The 17,977-nt window shown below is 37.8% G+C and overlaps 1 protein-coding gene across 9 annotated transcripts in view; it reads left to right on the top strand.

The window, feature by feature from the left end:
* LOC129726185 (heterogeneous nuclear ribonucleoprotein R) overlaps positions 1-17,977 on the top strand; it is a 118,550-nt gene that overhangs the window by 78,073 nt on the left and 22,500 nt on the right. For 5 of the 9 annotated variants that reach the window (XM_055682925.1, XM_055682936.1, XM_055682947.1 and 2 more), the window contains exons 6-12: positions 19-154; positions 2,703-2,836; positions 4,091-4,219; positions 4,281-4,421; positions 4,484-4,590; positions 4,708-4,844; positions 13,600-15,080. In XM_055682925.1, the coding sequence (XP_055538900.1) occupies positions 19-154; positions 2,703-2,836; positions 4,091-4,219; positions 4,281-4,421; positions 4,484-4,590; positions 4,708-4,844; positions 13,600-14,018 (1,203 nt within the window). In that variant the 3' untranslated portion in view covers positions 14,019-15,080. Of the gene's footprint in view, positions 1-18; positions 155-2,702; positions 2,837-4,090; positions 4,220-4,280; positions 4,422-4,483; positions 4,591-4,707; positions 4,845-13,599; positions 15,081-15,262; positions 15,468-17,977 lie in introns of those variants that run through there. The other 4 variants (XM_055682966.1, XM_055682976.1, XM_055682956.1 and 1 more) reach the window with 3 other exon arrangements.

The raw sequence follows: 17,977 nt of genomic DNA, 5'->3' as shown, positions 1-17,977 counted from the left end.
AAACTTATCCAATTCCAGCTGAATGATTATGAAATTCGGAAAGGCAAAAAGATTGGTGTTACGATATCATTTAACAATCACCGGCTATTTGTCGGGAATATTCCTAAGAATAGGGATCGCGATGAGTTGTTAGAGGAATTTGCTAAATACGCACGTAAGTCCCCACAAAATCTACCAGCGTAAAACGTAATTTATTGCAAGCAATAATCAACAAAAAAAAAGTACAAACAAATTTAGAGGAATGTGATTTTGTTTTTGAGTATAACCGTAGCCGGTATTCGGACAAAATTTCGTACGCATCCAAATTCTTGACGCCCACGGACGACATCCTCGAATTGAATTGGATTGGCTGATCCTTGCCCTGCGGAGTGTGTCCGAACGCTCTGTCGAAACCAAAAAAAGCGTAGAAATAAGTAGTAGATAGTGTTAGTTACAACTATCCATCAGAAAAAGCAAAAAAAAAAAAAAGTAAAACAACTATCGACCGCCCTACGACAAGTGTGATTTGGTATTACTAATGTACACTAGCGATTGGAATTTGACGCATTTAATTGGCTTCTTTTCTGTTCCGTTTTATACTGTATCTACACACGATTTGCTGCCACAGTAAAATGCAAACCACGAATTGGTTTTTACCTTCTGTTCGTTTTACTTTTCTGATTGGTTTGTTTTTCGAATTTGGTTTTGTTTTTTGTTCTCAAAATTTACCACTCAAAATTGCATAAACAAAAAAAGAACTATATAACAGGAGAGGTGTCCCCAGAATCGGTGGCCGGAATGGTTTTCGGTTTTCCGTTTTGGTAGTTTGGCGTAGAAATTTGGTCGCCACCGATTCGAGGGGAACACCTTTCCGGCAGTAATCTAAAAATATCTCAACGACAGTGGTTTTGCGATCGGATAATTTCTCCCGGACTCGTTCTTCACAGTTCTGTAGCTCAACAATTTCTAATCCCAAAAGCCAGGAAAAAATAATAACAAAAGGTTCCAAATTCACTGCCAAATTCGCACTTTTTGTACCCTCCTATTAAAGGAAAACAAATTCACCGCCCTGGATGAGCAAAAAAAAAACAAATATTGGTCCTAAAATGCAACAACAAAAAAAAACACTCCTTTCATACGGATTGGTTCGGCCCCCTCAAAAGTAGGTCAAAACCTGAAAATCAGAGCGAAACCATTGGACGCCTCCCGTTTTGAGACAATTCGAACAGATGTCAAAATTTTCAACCTCCACACATGATTATCAAAATAATTATAATAATAATAATAAACACACACCGCATTGGATGTAATTTTTTCAATCGAACAATTTTGACCCGAATTGTCAAGCTACAGTACGGCGAATGAAGAAGTTGAAGATGATTCCTCTTCACATTCGGACAGCTCCTGCGTTCCGTTCTCTTTCCGTCTCTCTTTCTCGTTTTTTGGATGTCAAAGTTTTCAAAATAAGCTCAATGTGTTTTTTTTTTCTTTTTCTAATTCGGCTTAGACTCAATTCAACATACTTCTTTACTCTGTCTGTATGGTTTTATTCTATCTTTATACAATAATTATAAACATGTAGATCCGGCCAAACTTTTGTGTGCGCACAGTCAAACTATGTCCGGCAACGATTTCGCTACACTTTCGGCTCCACAAACCGATTGGAATTTACCTATGATTGGACCAATTTCTCTATCAAACAGCGTAATGACTGGAGAAACTTAACGGTACTCGCGTTACAGGTGTTATCAATATTCATGCCATACACACACAGTGTGTGCATCCTAAAACGTCAACAGAAGAATAATCAAGTGTGCAAAAAAAACGTGATTAGTTCCAGAATGTAAATAACCACACACACATAAGTGGTAAATGGTTACCATCCTCATTGACCTCGCCTTCGACCCCCCCGAACCCCCACAACCAACTCTTTTGACTTTTGCGATCCGTCTGTTGCCCTCTCTTCCTCTCTTATCCTCTCACGCGACCCGAAAGCCTTACTCTTTCTTTTGTTTCACTCATTTCCTTCTTCTTTCGTTTCGAACCATCTCACCATCAGTATCCTTCCATGAGTGTTGTGTTCCCACGATCGTGTTTTTTTATGATGTGTACAATAAATACTAGATTGTTGTTTACTACTAGACTCCACCGAAGGGGGAGCTTACAACTGACTTCGTTTATTTCGGAGACAAAGCGTTTTTGGCATTGAATTTGGCATAGAAAACAAACAAAAAAAATCCGTCGCTGTTGATGTTGACATTGGCCTCCAACAGCGGCCCGATTGGGTGTACAGAAATTTATCATGCATTCAAGTTGAGTTGAGTAGAACTGAAACTTTATCAAAATCGAATCGCCAACCTGTTGAACCTGAGGTCTTTTTCGATTCGCTAATCTTATTCAAATTAAGTAGGAAGAAAAAAATAACCACAGTCTAGGGACCTGGTGAAATTTGCAGCCAAGCGTCTTTGTTTCGCTGCAAATTGACCCCCAGGAGGACAATCGAGCGCGCGTAGCCTAACCTTAAGTAATAGTTTTGTTAAGGATCTGATGACTGTTAACGGTGTATAACACTTTGCTAATGAATTTGCTTTCTTTCGTCCATTCCTATTCCCCTCACACTCAAATGGCGGCCAACGAAACTGCGTTTGTCACTTTGACTCGCGAATACCGAACCAATCCGAAAATTAAAAACGGTGGATCACGACGACACAACGACAACACAGCCGGCCTAGTGGAAGTGATAATCTACAGCTCACCAGACGACAAGAAGAAGAACCGAGGCTTCTGTTTCCTCGAATACGAATCACACAAGGCAGCGTCGCTAGCGAAGCGGCGACTCGGAACGGGAAGGATAAAGGTGAGTACCGTGTTGGTAAACGTACTATTAAGTTTTTTTTTGGTTTTTGGTATGATTACTACAACAATTTTTTTTTGCTCCCTTTAGGGCCCCAAACAATCCTAAACCAAATCTTCACAAAAAATTGAAATGCAATGCGCCAAACGGAGACCTAACCAATAGACTTCCGATAAATTTAGAACTGTTGGGGGCCCTAAATAGAACAAAAAAACTTGGATCTGGCTTTGTGTTATCAATTTTTGCCTTTCTCCTAGAAAGGTACTCACTCAGGTATAGTGTGTGTGTGTGTGTGTGTGTGATTTTCATGAAATTAATTGCACATGAAAGGTCTTGTTGTCCCATAAGACCCTATTAAATTTCATTGTAATCGGATCTTTAATTTGGAGGTTATGTCACAAAATGTAAAAATCATGAAACAACATTATCTCCAAAACTTTCCAACCGATTTGAACAGAATTGGTTTCAAATGAACGGGCTACCTGAAAAACCCTTAACTTTTGAATTTTATAAAGATTGGACTTGTGGTTCAAAAGTTATGAAAAGAAATGTGTTTTGAAGACTGTTTAATCTCACTCATGTTTCTCAAAGATGGCTGGACCGATTTTCATAAAATCAGTGTCAAATGGAAGGTCTAGTTGCCCCATAAGACCCTATTGATTTGTTTTGCAATCGGACAATTATTTTGCCTGTTATGTTTAAAAATGTGAAATCCAGCTATGAAAAGGAACATATTCCGAAGACTACTTGGACTCACTCATTTTTTTTTTTCTTCAGCATACCACCAAGTTCCTACTGGTTCACCGATCTACCCTTGATTGCTCGTATCCTAGATGATACCACGATTATGGATGATTTGGTTGAGGAAAAACACACTACTAACGCCACAGTATGCGTTCAGTTTTGAGTAATATGAACTCAATATATCTCAAGAATCCGGCTATTTAGAAAGCAGTATTCAGAAACTCCTTGATTAAATTTTTTTAGAAAAAATTAAGACTATTTCCTTACTGAGTCTATGGGATAGAGCTCTTTTGACCACAGATGTTTGTATGTAGAGATACACTGAAGTTCTTTGGACAACATAAAACTGTCCACCATTCAGAAGCATCTGAACAACTTTACTGAAAATCGCAACCTCAATCAAGAGAAAAAGCATCGTCATAATACGACAAATTTCAAATTAATTCGCATTCAATGTTCAATGATTCAATGATTCTAATCGTTTTATTCATTCAATTCTATTCTTTTTTCCAGGTGTGGGGTTGTGATATTATAGTGGACTGGGCGGACCCCCAGGAAGAACCGGACGAACAAACGATGAGCAAGGTGAAAGTATTATACGTGCGAAATCTAACACAGGACACCAGTGAAGAGAAGTTAAAAGTAAGTTTGAGTTTGTTTTTCCTTCTTGATTGTGACGCTCACAAAGTAAACATCTTTCCAGGAGTGTTTCGAACAGTTTGGCCGAGTTGAACGAGTGAAGAAAATCAAAGATTACGCGTTTGTGCACTTTGAAGACCGTGACCACGCAGTCGACGCAATGAAGGATCTGGACGGCAAAGAGGTGAACGGTTCGAATATCGAGGTAATAGCAGCGTCAGCCCAGCACAAGCCAGGATGATGTTAGTATTCTTTCCCTATTTCCAGGTGTCACTGGCGAAACCCCCCTCCGACAAGAAAAAGAAGGAAGAAATTCTGCGAGCACGGGAAAGGCGCATGAACCAGTTCTTGCAGAGCAGGATGGGGATAGTCGGGTAAATAAAATTAAACTTTTTTTTCAACTGATAAAGCGTAAGATATGACTGTTGTTAGTGCATAAGACAGAGTGAATTTGGCGAACAGTTGCTTAAATCTCTCTCTGCTTTTTCCAGTGATTTCGTTCCTCCCTACAGCATGTCGCCCCAGCATGCCGGTATGATGCCAGGTGCAATGCCACCGATGCGAGTTCCTAGCGGCGCCGGTGGTCCACGAGCTCCCATGCGCGGTCCGATGAGCCGCGGTGACTACGGTAAGTGATGCAATTTTTGATTTTCTTCCACTATCTTGTTCGTCTACTGTCCCACTAATTTTCGGGACAATAAATCGCGTAGTCCAAGCATACACGATAGAAACACAAAAGAGAAAAAAAAAAACATTTATCCTATATTTGTACGTAGCATCGGATGAAGTCGGTAATTAGAACTATAAACAAAAGAAAACTCTGCGAGCAGTTCCCTTTAAGGAACGAGTAGTCCTATACATGTAAATTGAATTCATCAACTATGATCAGCCCTGAAGTAATATAGTAATCAGACAAAATGTATCTTCTCTCTACACCATGAAAATTGGGTTTAAAATGTCAGTATGGTTTCACTCGGAGAGGAAAATTTACAAGTATTAGTTTTTGTTTCGGTTTAATTTCGTTTGAAATCCCTTTTCGTCCGTTCAGTTTTGGTTAAGTGCATGTAGGTTTTATTTCCTTGGTTACTTTTCGCACACTTCACGAACCAATAGTATCGATGATAAATATTTAGTACTAGTGTAATTGAGTATCCAGGACGTCGCGAGCAAAACCAAAAACTGAAAGAGAAAAAAAAAAAAGGAAAGACACTGCATGATTTTTCAATTGACTCTTTAAACTCTAAGAAAAATGTTGTTGTTTATTATTACTTTTATGTTACCAAATTTCTAAAAAAAAAACTATTGATTTCGATAGAGACAACAAAAAGTCAAAATTGTCACCCCGCTCCCATCCGCAGGACTGTACTAAATTTATTTCATCGAAAAAAAAATCAAATAAAAAAACTGCTTTTAAAAGTCGTTGTATAATGCCAAGCAAAAATCAAACTATATTTAATCAAGTAGTTTCAAACCGCACCCTGTACTTTTAGTCCAAGGCCCCCACCTCTCGCAGCCAGCTGCTCTTCCTTATAATAGCAATAGACGAGCGGGAAAAAGTCACACACCTACCGGAAGTACGGTTCCCTTCGGCTGAGAAGTCAAATTGTTCGAAACACAAAAAAACTAAAGCTCAAACCGCAACCTTCTCAGTTGAACAGCAACACACAGCAACTAGCTCTTTCCTTTTAATGTCGTATACTAATTGCGATCCTGCTGCGCTACTAACAAACACACGCAAACACACTCACTCACTCGCTCATCCTAACGCGGTACATCCACCCTCAGCATCCCTTCGTTTTGCGATAAGTAACTAGTAGTATACACACACAATATTCGTAGCTTTTCATGTAGTTGTAGTAGTGTTCATAGCAGTAGAATTGAACGCCCCGAGGGTCTCATTAAAAAAATAAGCCGGCATTAATCGATGTTTTGCATGCAGTTGTATAAATATTCCTTCCGGTCCAGGTTCATCAGATCACACGTCACTCGAGTTCGTTGTCGGAAGGGGCATTGATGTTTCCCGTTGACGATGCGGCTGCTCTGTCAGAAAAGTATGTGTTGAGTAACTGTTCATTACAAGCAACTTTCATGCAATGTTGCGCAAAAAAAGGCACTTTGATTGACGCTTCGGGGGAATATCAATATTTTTATTATGTTACACAGCAGTGTTTACTATACAAATTCAGTTTTTTTCGAAGCTGATGTTGTAAACAAACGTCCCAATTTTGCCTGAATAATGTCAGCAACAGAGTCACGAAAGTCAATTTTTAACATCCTTCATATACTCATTTAGTGGAATTCAAACAAGTTGTGTGCTCTGGTATCGTATTTATATCAATTTCAACATCAGAGTAACGGTATATTATAAAGAAGCACATTTTGTTCATGGCATTTGTGCAAAGTTTATTTAACATGTTTCCAAGAACTCCGATAAATGATGTTTGTTTTATATTTCAATTCTCAATTTAGTTCAACCGTCAAGTTTTTTTTTCAATTTTAGAATAATTGTGGGTTAAAACCCAATTCAATATTTCAATTCGCACAAGTTTTGATCTTATTTCAAACAAAAATTCGGCATACAGCCATAATCGCCGACTTCATAAAATTATTGGGGAGGCAAGAATATATCTGATTTATTAAATTTTAAAGAATTTCTAGAAATATATCGCTTAAAATTTTTGCGTATGAAATGTCTCAGAATTGTGATTGGAATGGCAGTTTCGATGATAACTATCATAGACTACAATTTAGCAAAATGGCGTGGGGGTTGTGAAGTTCATAAATAACAAATAACACTATCAGTAAAACGAAAAAAAAAACGCAAACTTTCTAGAATCATTGAGGGGGCAAAACGATACGTTGCTCCTCGGGAGAAATATTTGGGGGTTGGGCAAAAATTTCCTTGCCATTTCAAAGTTGGCGCTTATGCATACAGTATAATGTGCAATTCCCGTTGGCAACGGGCCACTATTTGATGAAAATGTTGAAGTCGATGTTGAATAAGTGAAGAAACTGAAATTGAGTCATCAAATGCATAAACCCTTCGTTGACTGAAAATAATACTTTTTTGACCCTTCGTTTTTCGACAAAACATGCTCACCGAAATTGCTCCAACTCTATAATTCCTTTATGAAATGACTAAAATATAGGATCGTTTTTTGTAAACTTCAAAGCTGGTCGCCATGTTGATTTTTTCCAGAAAAATTGATTTTTGACATGTGCTCACTCACTGAAACCACAGAGAACAGACGTTCTTCTCGATCTTATTTCCAAAAGATGTGTAAAAACTTGCAACCGTCATTCACCAGTAAGTGGTAATGCTCCCGCTATGTGGCGCTCTTGTCGCTTACAAACCAAGCACTGAATATCGATAAAATATCGATACGGCAATATTTATGCAGTGCAACTGGGGCACCACAAGACAGATGTCAGTGTATTAACTTATTTTGATTCAAATTTTTGAATTTTTGGTAAAATCAGAGATGTATGTCATCTAGAACAAAAATTATAATATAATTGACAAAATATGCTCGACTTAATTATATATTTTTTGTTGAACTTTCCTGTAAAATTCCTGTAGCATATAGTATTCTCTATATTCTCTATAGCAAATCTTTCTGCGTCATAGAGAAAGAGAATGAAAAGGACATTCTCTTGCATATATCAAGACCTGTTAAAGTTCTAAGTTCTTTTCAATTGAAAAATCGTGAGGCGATTGTGACGCTGTGCTGTTAAATCTAGAGTTGAAGCAATTTTGGTGAGTCAAGATTGGACGAAAACGAGGGGTTTGATTTTGGATTTCAAAGGAACATATTTCGAACATATAGGAAGGGTTTCAAAGGAACTGATTGAAGGAACAAAAAACTGAAGAAATCATATCTAAACCTCGTTCTTTCTGCCAATATCGGCCCTGAGGAGAATTTTTATACGTTTCTCTGAACAGGTTTATTATAGGAGGAAGGAAAGTCAACAGGAATACTGTAGTTGGGCGTAAAGCATAATGTGCGGTTTCTGTTGAGAACGACTCACTATTTACATGAAGGTGTTGAAAACGATTTAGGTTATATTTGTTTAAGCGCCAATGTTGGATGAGTGAAGAAACTGCATTTGGTTAATCAGATCCATAAACCTAACGCTTTGATTGGAAAGAGAAAATCTAAAGCCTTCTTTTGCAAACCTCAAAGTAAGTGGTCGCCATATTAAATTTGGCCGCCATATTGATTTTTTTTAGAAAAATTGAAACCTCAAAATCGCTTGCGTCATCGAAAAGCTCACACTTTTTACGTAAAATCTGTGAATATTAGAGATGATTGGTAATTCTTACCTCACCAAAGTTCCTGTAGCACATTATATTCTCTGTACAATATCTCCAACATCCTCTATCATTAAAAAGAGGATGAAATAGTCGTTGTTCATAACAGGACCTAATAAAGTTATTTTCAATTGAAAATCGTCAGGCGATAGTGACGCTGTTAACCTTCGCTAATTCTTTGTTCAATTTTCACAACCCTTTTTGAGTGCTTCTCTGTTGATTTAATACTTCCTTCAGCGTTCAAAAAAAGTATCATCAAATGATGTGATGTGATGTTAATTTTAGATGACACGCTGGAGGTAAGCAAAAAGTCATACTTTACGTCAGTCTCTCCGTCAATTGAATCTAACGGCTTAATAGCGACCACCAGCTTTGAAGTTTTCAAAAGAAGGCCCTATCTTTTCCAATATGTTGGTTCAAGTAATTTTATAAAGAATTTCTAGAGTTGGAGCAATTTTGGTCAGTCAACATTGGCGAAAAACAAAGGGCCCGAAAAAATGTCATTTCCTGTTAAGGAGAGGCTTGATTAACCAATGCAGTTTCCTTACTTATTCAAGCTGAGGTTTCAAAGAAACATGACAAGAATCGTTTTGAACAGAGTGACTTTTTTTCTCAAGAAGAAGAAGTCATATCGAAACCTCGTTCTTTCTGCCAATATCGCCCCTCTGAAGATAATTCTTCTACGTTTCTCTGACTCTATAAAACTAGAAGGGAGGAAAGTCAACAGAAGTACTGTAATTGAACGTAAAGGCAACTATTTCCATGAAAGTGTTAAAAGCTATTTAATTTATATTTGTTTAAGCGCCGATGTTAAAAAAGTAAAGAAACGGCATTCGGTTAATCAGATCCATAAACCTAACGCCAACTCAAGAATTTCTTCATAAAGCTACTTAAACCAACATATAATTGGAAAGAGAAAATATAGTGCCTTCTTTTGCAAACATCAACCTTGGTGGTCGCCATACTAATGACATACCTTAAAATCTCGGGTCATTGCAGAGCTCATACTTTTTTACATAAAATCTGTTAAAATCAGAGATGATTGTTAATTTATACCTCACCGGAATTCCATCCTTAAAAGGAGGATGAGAATGATATTCTCTATATCGGGACTTGATAAAGTTATTCTCAATTGGAAATCGTCAGGCTATAGTGACGCTTCATTCGATAATCATTTGTTTATTTCTTCACAACCCTTTTCCAATACTTTTCTGCCGATTTAATACTTCCTTCTGCGTTCAAAAAAAGTATCATCAAATGATGAGATGCGGTGCTAATTTTTAATAACACGCTGAAGGAAAGCTGAAAGTCATACTTTACGTCAGTCTCTCCGTCAATTGAATCAAACGGCTAAATAGCGACCACCAGCTTTGAAGTTTGCAGAAGAAGGCCCTATCTTTTCCGATATGTTAGTTTAAGTAATTTTAAGAAGAATCTCTAGAGTTGGAGCAATTTTTGTCAGTCAAGATTGGACGAAAAACAAAGGGTCCAGAAAAAAGTGTTATTTCCTGTTAAGAAGAGGTTTGCTTTACCAAATCCAGTTTCCTTACTTATTCAACACGGGCTTTCAAAGAAACATGACATGAATCGCTTTCAACAAAGTGAAAAACATGCGCACCTAAGGGACTAATTTGCTCAAGAGAAAGAAGTCATATCGAAACCTCGTTCTTTCTGCCAACATCGCGCCTCTGTAGATAATTTTTCTACGTTTCTCTGACCAGTTTTATTATAAAAGGGAAAAAAGTCAACTACAGATTTCAGCGTGACGCGGAGCCTTTGACGACCATCTGATTGTCAAAGCAGACTCTGTAACCTTGCAGCTACAAAGCTTCCCACGTAAAACGATTCTGTTATAGGTAAATAATTTGCTATTTTTGAGAATTTAACCGTTTCAAAAGCAATTGTCAAGGTAGAATAGTTTTTTTACTGCGATAATCGTCTTCTTTTGCTCCCGACGTTTGTTCCCTGAATAAAATAACATCACTGAACGAATAACGGTGTACTCCTCTTGAACGCGCAAATGTTATTCTACCATTTGTTTTGTGCGCAAGAGCCGACGCACAGTGGTCCAATAAGGCAAAATGTGAAACTTAATTTCACAGCGCCTTTCACCTTCATCCTAGCTTAACAGTGTCTTCGAATTGTTGTTTGTATGAACGATCCGCATGATCGCAAGTTGTCAAAAATTATTAAAATTTTACTATGACAAGATGAAACAACTATTTTTTTTGTGTTAAGAGATAGAGAAATAGTTTATTTGGCATAGTTTTAGAACGAGCAAAAACATGAAACTTTGCTGAACAAACAAAATTACTATCTCTATTGGGTACAGAGATACAAAGTATTTTATTCAACTGTTACTTAAAAGTTTGTTTTTTTGTACTCAACTTTTGTTAGTTACATTTCACAAGAAAACGTAGTTCTAGAGAAGCATTTGGGCATACAAAACATACGTTTTTGATGTAGAATACACATCTCCAGGACTTTTTCTACAAAGTTATAGCATATTTCAGCTTATTTTTTCAATTATTTCAACAACGTATAGAATAAAGGGTGGGAGGAAACTTATAACAGTTTGAGTACTCGCGCTGAATTTTGAGAAAAAGTATTGACATCATGGTTCCCCTTGGTCCTTTTAACCTTATAATACGTTCTTAAAGTAATCGAAAAAGCAAGCCGAAATATGCTATACCTTTGCAAGGAAAGTCCTAGAGTCGCGTGGTCTTCAACAAAAACGTGTGTTTTGTATACCCAAATACTTATTTAGAACTACGTTTTCTTGTAAAATATAACTAACAAAAGTTAAGTACAAAAAACTAACTTTTAAGTAACTATTAAATAAAAAACTATGTAACTCTGCACCTAATGAAGATAAGAATTTTGTTTGTTCAGCAAAGTTTTATATTTTTGCACGTTCTAAAACTTTTCCAAATAAACTATTCCTCTATCTCTTAACACAAAAAGTAAGCATTCTTATTATATGAAAACCTACTGTAACATATGCTCCCTACACCCTAATACGGCTGGATTGGGACAAATATAATCTACAAGAGTTTTAAGTACTTCAGCTTAACTTCAAGTAAAAGTATTGACATCATAATGCCACTTGCCCCTTTTTAACCTATACGTTCTTGAGCTTATCGAAAAAATGAGCTAAAATATGATATAACTTTGTAAGGAAAAGTCCTAAAGATGTATGGACTTTGACAAAAATGTTGTTTTGCGTGCCCCAACAGTTCCTCCGAATAACACTTTCGTGTTAGATTCAACTAACAAAAGTTAAGTACAAAAAAACTAAATTTTAAGTAAGTTCCATATGATATACTTTATAACTATATACCGAATGAAGATAGGGTTTTCATTTGTTCAACAGAGTTTCATATTTTTTAATATTCTACAATTTTTCCGAATAAACCACTCCTCTTTCTCGTAACAAAAAAAAAATATTTTTTTAATATAGTAAACTTTCCATAATTTTTGGCAATTTTGCGATTATGCGGGTCCTTCATACAAACAATTTTTCCGAAGACATTAGTAAGCTAGGATGAAGGTGAAAGGCGCTATAGAATGAAGTTCCACTTCTTGTCTTATTTTGTGAGCGAAAGCCTACTGCGACGCACACCAATGAAAGAAATCAAATGAAAGGAGCCATTATGCCACCACAGACTAACAGACGTAACACTGGAACCTAGCTCCATCGCCACAACAAACGTTCATTTCAAATTTCCAATCGGATAACAGTTATCGTGCGACAACGTCACCTGGGGCGCTGTCATGCAATCTCTAACATATTTCGAAGTTCCTCATTTGACACATGCAGTAACGCTGGCGCTGATGTCGACATACATGACGCAGCGCGAACACGACAGCAGATGGTGCTAGTGTTACTAACGTAAAGTACTGGAATCTTCCCAACGATGATTTTATTGCAAATTTGTTCGACGTGTTATGTCTGTTAGTCTGTGATGCCACTGTGGCGTGTACTTTCTAGAATTTGTTAGATTATTGTTATTGTCGCTCCTTACAGTTCGTGACAGCAAGTGAAGTGATGAATCAGAAAACACCAGATTTTTATGCAGAAAGATAGTTTGATTCGAAATGGTTAACAGTTTCCATTCTCACACAAAAACAGTTATTTTATTATTTATGTTTAATTCTGTTTAAACCACTGGTTTGTAGTTGGAATTCCGCTCTGCGGCGATTTCGTAATTTTTTTTTGGGTGAACCAGACCAGAATTAGGATAGAAAGATCGAACCCTGGTAAATGGATCGATCCATTCCTTTGCCAGGACATGTCTTGATTGCGTGCCAAAACATCCATTATTTGCCATCGATTCTCCTTTCCACCCTGCCGCGTAACCGTAACCTCTCCGGTGCTGGTAAGTAACCAATCACCCACCTTTGTTCGGAGGAAGGGGTCTGTTAAGCAGACCCGTTCATGTTTTATTGTTTTTGTTTTTAATTTATCATATGTATTCGCATTTAGTTTTCCCTTCATGTAGAGAGTATCCACATTAGTATGGGTTTAGTTTATCGGTTTTGTTTTTTGTTCTTTCCTTCTGTTTGACATTTGTTCGATTGGTTTAGTATCATGCATTGCCCCGATTGGCCGCATCACCAAAAACCTCCTTGGTGCTCATGTGGGAGAAGAGAAATCCAAATTACACTAGAATAGTTCAAAAATAAAAGTGCAAGTAAAACATCGTGAAAGTAGATCAAAATTTTCAACCACCAAAAACAAAAACCTCTCTCGACCAATGACAGTGAAAACGAAATCAAAATTTACATTTCTAGGACCCAGTTTAGGCAGACGAGGCAAGCGCGTCGCAATTCATGATGTTTTGATTGAGCGCATTTGTTGGTTCTATCTTCTCTTCTTTTCCTCGCTCACACACACATACGAATACCGGGAATCCATCGACAATCTACCACAACTACTGCCGCGCCATCTACCACTCATGTGCTTTCCACACTAACGGTACACACTAATTGTTTATCTAAATATACTTACCTAATATCTCAATCAAACAAACAAAAAAAAACGTAACAAATCGAACTTTAAAAACGTCAGATTTCGACTGTGATTATTACGGGTACGCGGACTATCCGCATCATGGCGGCGGCGGCGCTGGTGGAGGATTTGCCGATCCGCCTTTTTATGACGATTACTATCGCGGCAGCGGGAGTGGGTACCGCGACAGTTACTATTACGATTATCCACCAAGTGCGGCATCGGCGGCGGCAGCCGCAGCAGCTGCAGCTGCCGCCGCGGCCGCTGCCGTCGCCGGTTCCTCAGGAAATTACAGCCAGCGAGGTGGTGGAACCGGAGGCGGTGGTGGCGGCGGTGAAAGTAGCTACCCCGGGGGACCGTCATCGTCGTCGCACCACCATCATCACTCCTATCACCATCATCACCATCATCATGCCGGAACGGCGGGCACGTCCAGAGGCGGCAATCTGTTGGGTTCGAAGCTGCGAAAAATCGTCTGAGAGCGAAAGGTTATTCATCTGTTCGTTTAGTTTGTTGTTTCGAATGTTGTTACGTTTTTTTATTCTTTTTTTTTGTGTCACGAGACCTCATTTCGTTAGAACATTGCTTTTAGAGCCTGACCAAAGGTGATTATTTTAAGTTTAGATGCTTTTTTGTTGTTGTCATACATATAGTCAATGCTTTTTTTAGTGTAAACCCCCAAAATGCTTATTTCCTTTGCTTTGTTTTAAACACGCTTACTACCATTATATATTAATTTATTAATTTTTATCGTTTTTCGGAATCACATTCTGCGTTCCTTGTTTACACACATTCGGACACTCCTTTGTTTACATTTTGGCCATGATTGCAGTGTTATTCTTGTTATGAGAGTTTTCGTTTTATTTTAGGTTTCACGAACCAATTATATATCAAATCATTTTAATGACATCAAACACATTCTCTAATCAATCTATGAGTTTTCATTCATAACATAATTCGTTCATAACCTCAAACCCGCGCACCTTTACTTACGCAAATTGTTAACTGCTTGTTCGTTGCTCTCGCTCTCTTCCTTTGGTTGCAAATACAAACTGTTTACGAGCTTCCATTAGTGTTGTTACGAGATAAAACCCCAATGAAACTTGAAAAAAAAAATAATAATAAGGGGTGCTTCGAACATATCGCGAATACCCGTCAAGCTAGTCTTCTCAATTTTCATCAAATTAGCGATTTTCTTCGTAGAACAGAATCTCGGTATTGTTACCAAAAAAAATCAAAAACAAAAACAAGTTGTTAGGTGATTTCATGTATAATTATTACTCTGAGTTACCGTTACGATAGGTCTTATATTAGTTTTTAAGTTCCTGATTTTTGTTACCAACCAACAGCGACAATTCATTTTCTAACGCGTTATTCGCTTTTCTTCTTTTTCTTGTGTTCTCTTTTATTTTCATTTCTATTGTTCCATCGACGTGCGTGTCCGAAACGCGCATTAATATACTCGCACAAACAAAAACAAACCAAAAACAAACAAATCAAAAACAAAACCACCAACCCCCACATAAACACCCATACAAACACCGAATGAATGCGGTGGAACACAACCGTCAACCGTCGCAAAACTGGCCAAAAACGCAATGATTCGGGCCTGATTGTTCACGCGTGCCAAAACTGAACAAAACAAAATTGTTTTCGTACCTGTACGGGTCAAAAACGAACGAACGAACGAATGAACACGCACGAATGCGCACGAAAAACACAGGCGGTTGGTCGTGGACGTGGAACCATGGCACGTGGCCGAATCGTTGGGCACCGTCGTGGCAACCGCAACCACCCGGGGGTCCCGCTGGGTCGGCGAGTGGGCACCGCGGGGGCTCCGGCAGCAATCGGGGCGGCGGTGGTGGTCCGTGGGGTGGGTCAAACTCGTCTCAACCTTCGTGGCGACGTACACCCTTTTCCAAAACCAGGTGAGGACGGCCAGCTTTCATTTTTCTGTTTATTTTTTATTTTTTTTGTTTAACTATAGTGTTTTATAATTTAAACAAAAAATGCAAACAAAAAAATCAATCATGGTTCTATGCAACAATTGTCAAAAGTCATAGTAAAAAAAAAACGTTAAGGGAAGAGACAGTCACGAACTAGTTTGTAATGGTAGGCGTTACGCGTTGTTAGATAGTGTTTTTTTTTTTTTCGTTTATATCAAGATGAGGAAAACTGATTGTGAGGTGTGAACAACGCACATATTGTTTCTTGTTTGTTAGTAGATGTTAAGTTAAACAAACGGTGTTGTAGCACCAATTAACGATTCGCATTATAGCATGACGAAAGCAAAACGAATGGGCGGTAAAAATACAAAAAAAAACTTTTCCAGTGTTAGTGTAAACAAAGCACCCTTGCTCAGTCGATAACTTTGGTTCTTATCAATCACACCGTCAGAAGTGTACAAATTTTCGCCACATGGAAATTTGTCGTAATTTGCAATCATCCATTTCTTTCGTTTTTTGATTAAAATTACGAATTCAAGCAGGGCCCATAACCGAGTTGATTTTGTTGCTAATCACTTGCGGGCCTTGTCCGGTTCTTGCATTCCCAGGTATAATATGTCATTTGTTTAAATTTTAGTGTTTCGCTCTTAAGTTTTCCATTGTACGCCTTTTGTTTGAAAAAAATCTTACACTCAAACCGTTTTTCACCCCAGCTGCATTACATATGTCGGTATATAGTTAAACTAACGAAAGGAAAGCACAGAACTTTACCCCATAACGCATGGGACGACACTTTTCGTCAGTTTAGATCGTAGTCCATGTTTAGCCTAATTGTTTATATACTGTTAAGGAGTAATTAAGCCACGACAAATTATGTTGAGAACAAAACAAAAAGTTTGTATAATGAATCGATTAGTATTTAAACTCATTCGAGGTCAAAATTGTACTCAGGGTCCAAAGCAATGACAATATTTCTTTGCTTTCGCTGAAATTGTAACGAAAATGCTAGAATCTAGACAACTTTGCAGATAAACCACTGAAAATTGAGAAGATATTTGTGTTATGCTAAATCTGATTTCATCCCTACTGCATTCTGCTAAGTTCTTTCTTAAACCAACCTTTACCCTTGATGTTTGACGAATGCACCAAATTATATCGTTCGATAACTCTTAAGTTATTTTACTCATATTTATATTTTTCCCCAACTTTGTATCACGCCCATTACCGCCTAATTAATTAAAACTGCTCGTTTCACTCTCTCTATGTTTGACTTCGTAACTAGAGCGCTTCCGGCTGCTCTGGTTTCGATCTAAGTAACCTTTGTTTGTGTTTTAATCTTTCAACGACCAACACCGTTTCCACCACCACCATTAAAAGCCGAATCACCATCACCTCTATAACCCAACTAACCGAGAAAAAAAAAAGACACCGCACGTACACAAACAAACACATGCCACGCATCATCTGCCATCATTTTGCTACAATCGAGCCTTCTTCACAACTACAGCTTCCGTATGCCCCGCTTTCATTTTGATTGACTGCACCAGCTCAGCTTAGTGTGCTCCAGCGAATTATGAATAAATAAAAAACCATAAAACAGGACGCGACTAGTGAGTCTCAAATCAAACCTAAAAAAACATGAGTATCACTAGTCGCAGACGAAACCCGGTCAGGAGCCTAAAGCAACGGCGTTTTTTTAATTGTTTTAGCCTGACACCAAATAATAAACAACAACCAACTGTTAGAGTCTAGCGTAATCGATTTCTTGTAAATTTTGTTAAAGTCAATTGAAAAATAAATCATACAAGTGCTCTGAACCGTGAATAAATGGGAACTAGATTCTTCTTCTTCCGGCCAAAACCAATTTGGATAGCAAAACAAAAAAAAAGCAAAACAAACAAACAAATACTAATCGATTCGTTCTTTTATTTTTCTGGTTAGATGATAAAGTAGTGTGCGTAGGACAGACAAACGAAACAATGCCTTATTTTAGTCTTAACTATGAGATAGTAGCTTAAACAACTCGATGTGTCTATATAGTGTTAGGTCTTAGAGTGCAGAAAGAAACATGTGTGTGTGTGCGTCACGCGAAAACGTCACACGCACACGCAAGCACACACCTTTACGTTTACCTTTCTCCCCCCTTTGAATGATGTCGGCTCCAACGCAAGTCTATTACTACTACTACTACTACTGCTACTACTACTACTACTACTACCGCAAAAGATTATGATCAATAAAGAGAAAGAAAATGAAAATAAACACAAACTTGTGCTATTCGACACTTTATTAAGGAAAATCTAGTTTATTTTTTTGTTTATTTCTTGCAACAACCGCAAACAAGTGAATCAAAATATATTTCTATTCTTTCCTTTCAACCGTTCGGTTTGTTTTTCTGTTGTTTCATCATTTTACCCGCACTCCCCCTCGCACCCGAAACAATTACCGAATTGACGTAAAACAGAAAGAAAAAATATATTGTTTTTATTTTC

The sequence above is a fragment of the Wyeomyia smithii genome, chromosome 1 (assembly GCF_029784165.1).
Source record: "Wyeomyia smithii strain HCP4-BCI-WySm-NY-G18 chromosome 1, ASM2978416v1, whole genome shotgun sequence".
NCBI classification, from domain to species: domain Eukaryota; kingdom Metazoa; phylum Arthropoda; class Insecta; order Diptera; family Culicidae; genus Wyeomyia; species Wyeomyia smithii.
Note: the sequence above shows the minus strand (reverse complement) of the source record. Positions and strands in the feature narration are given on the sequence as shown.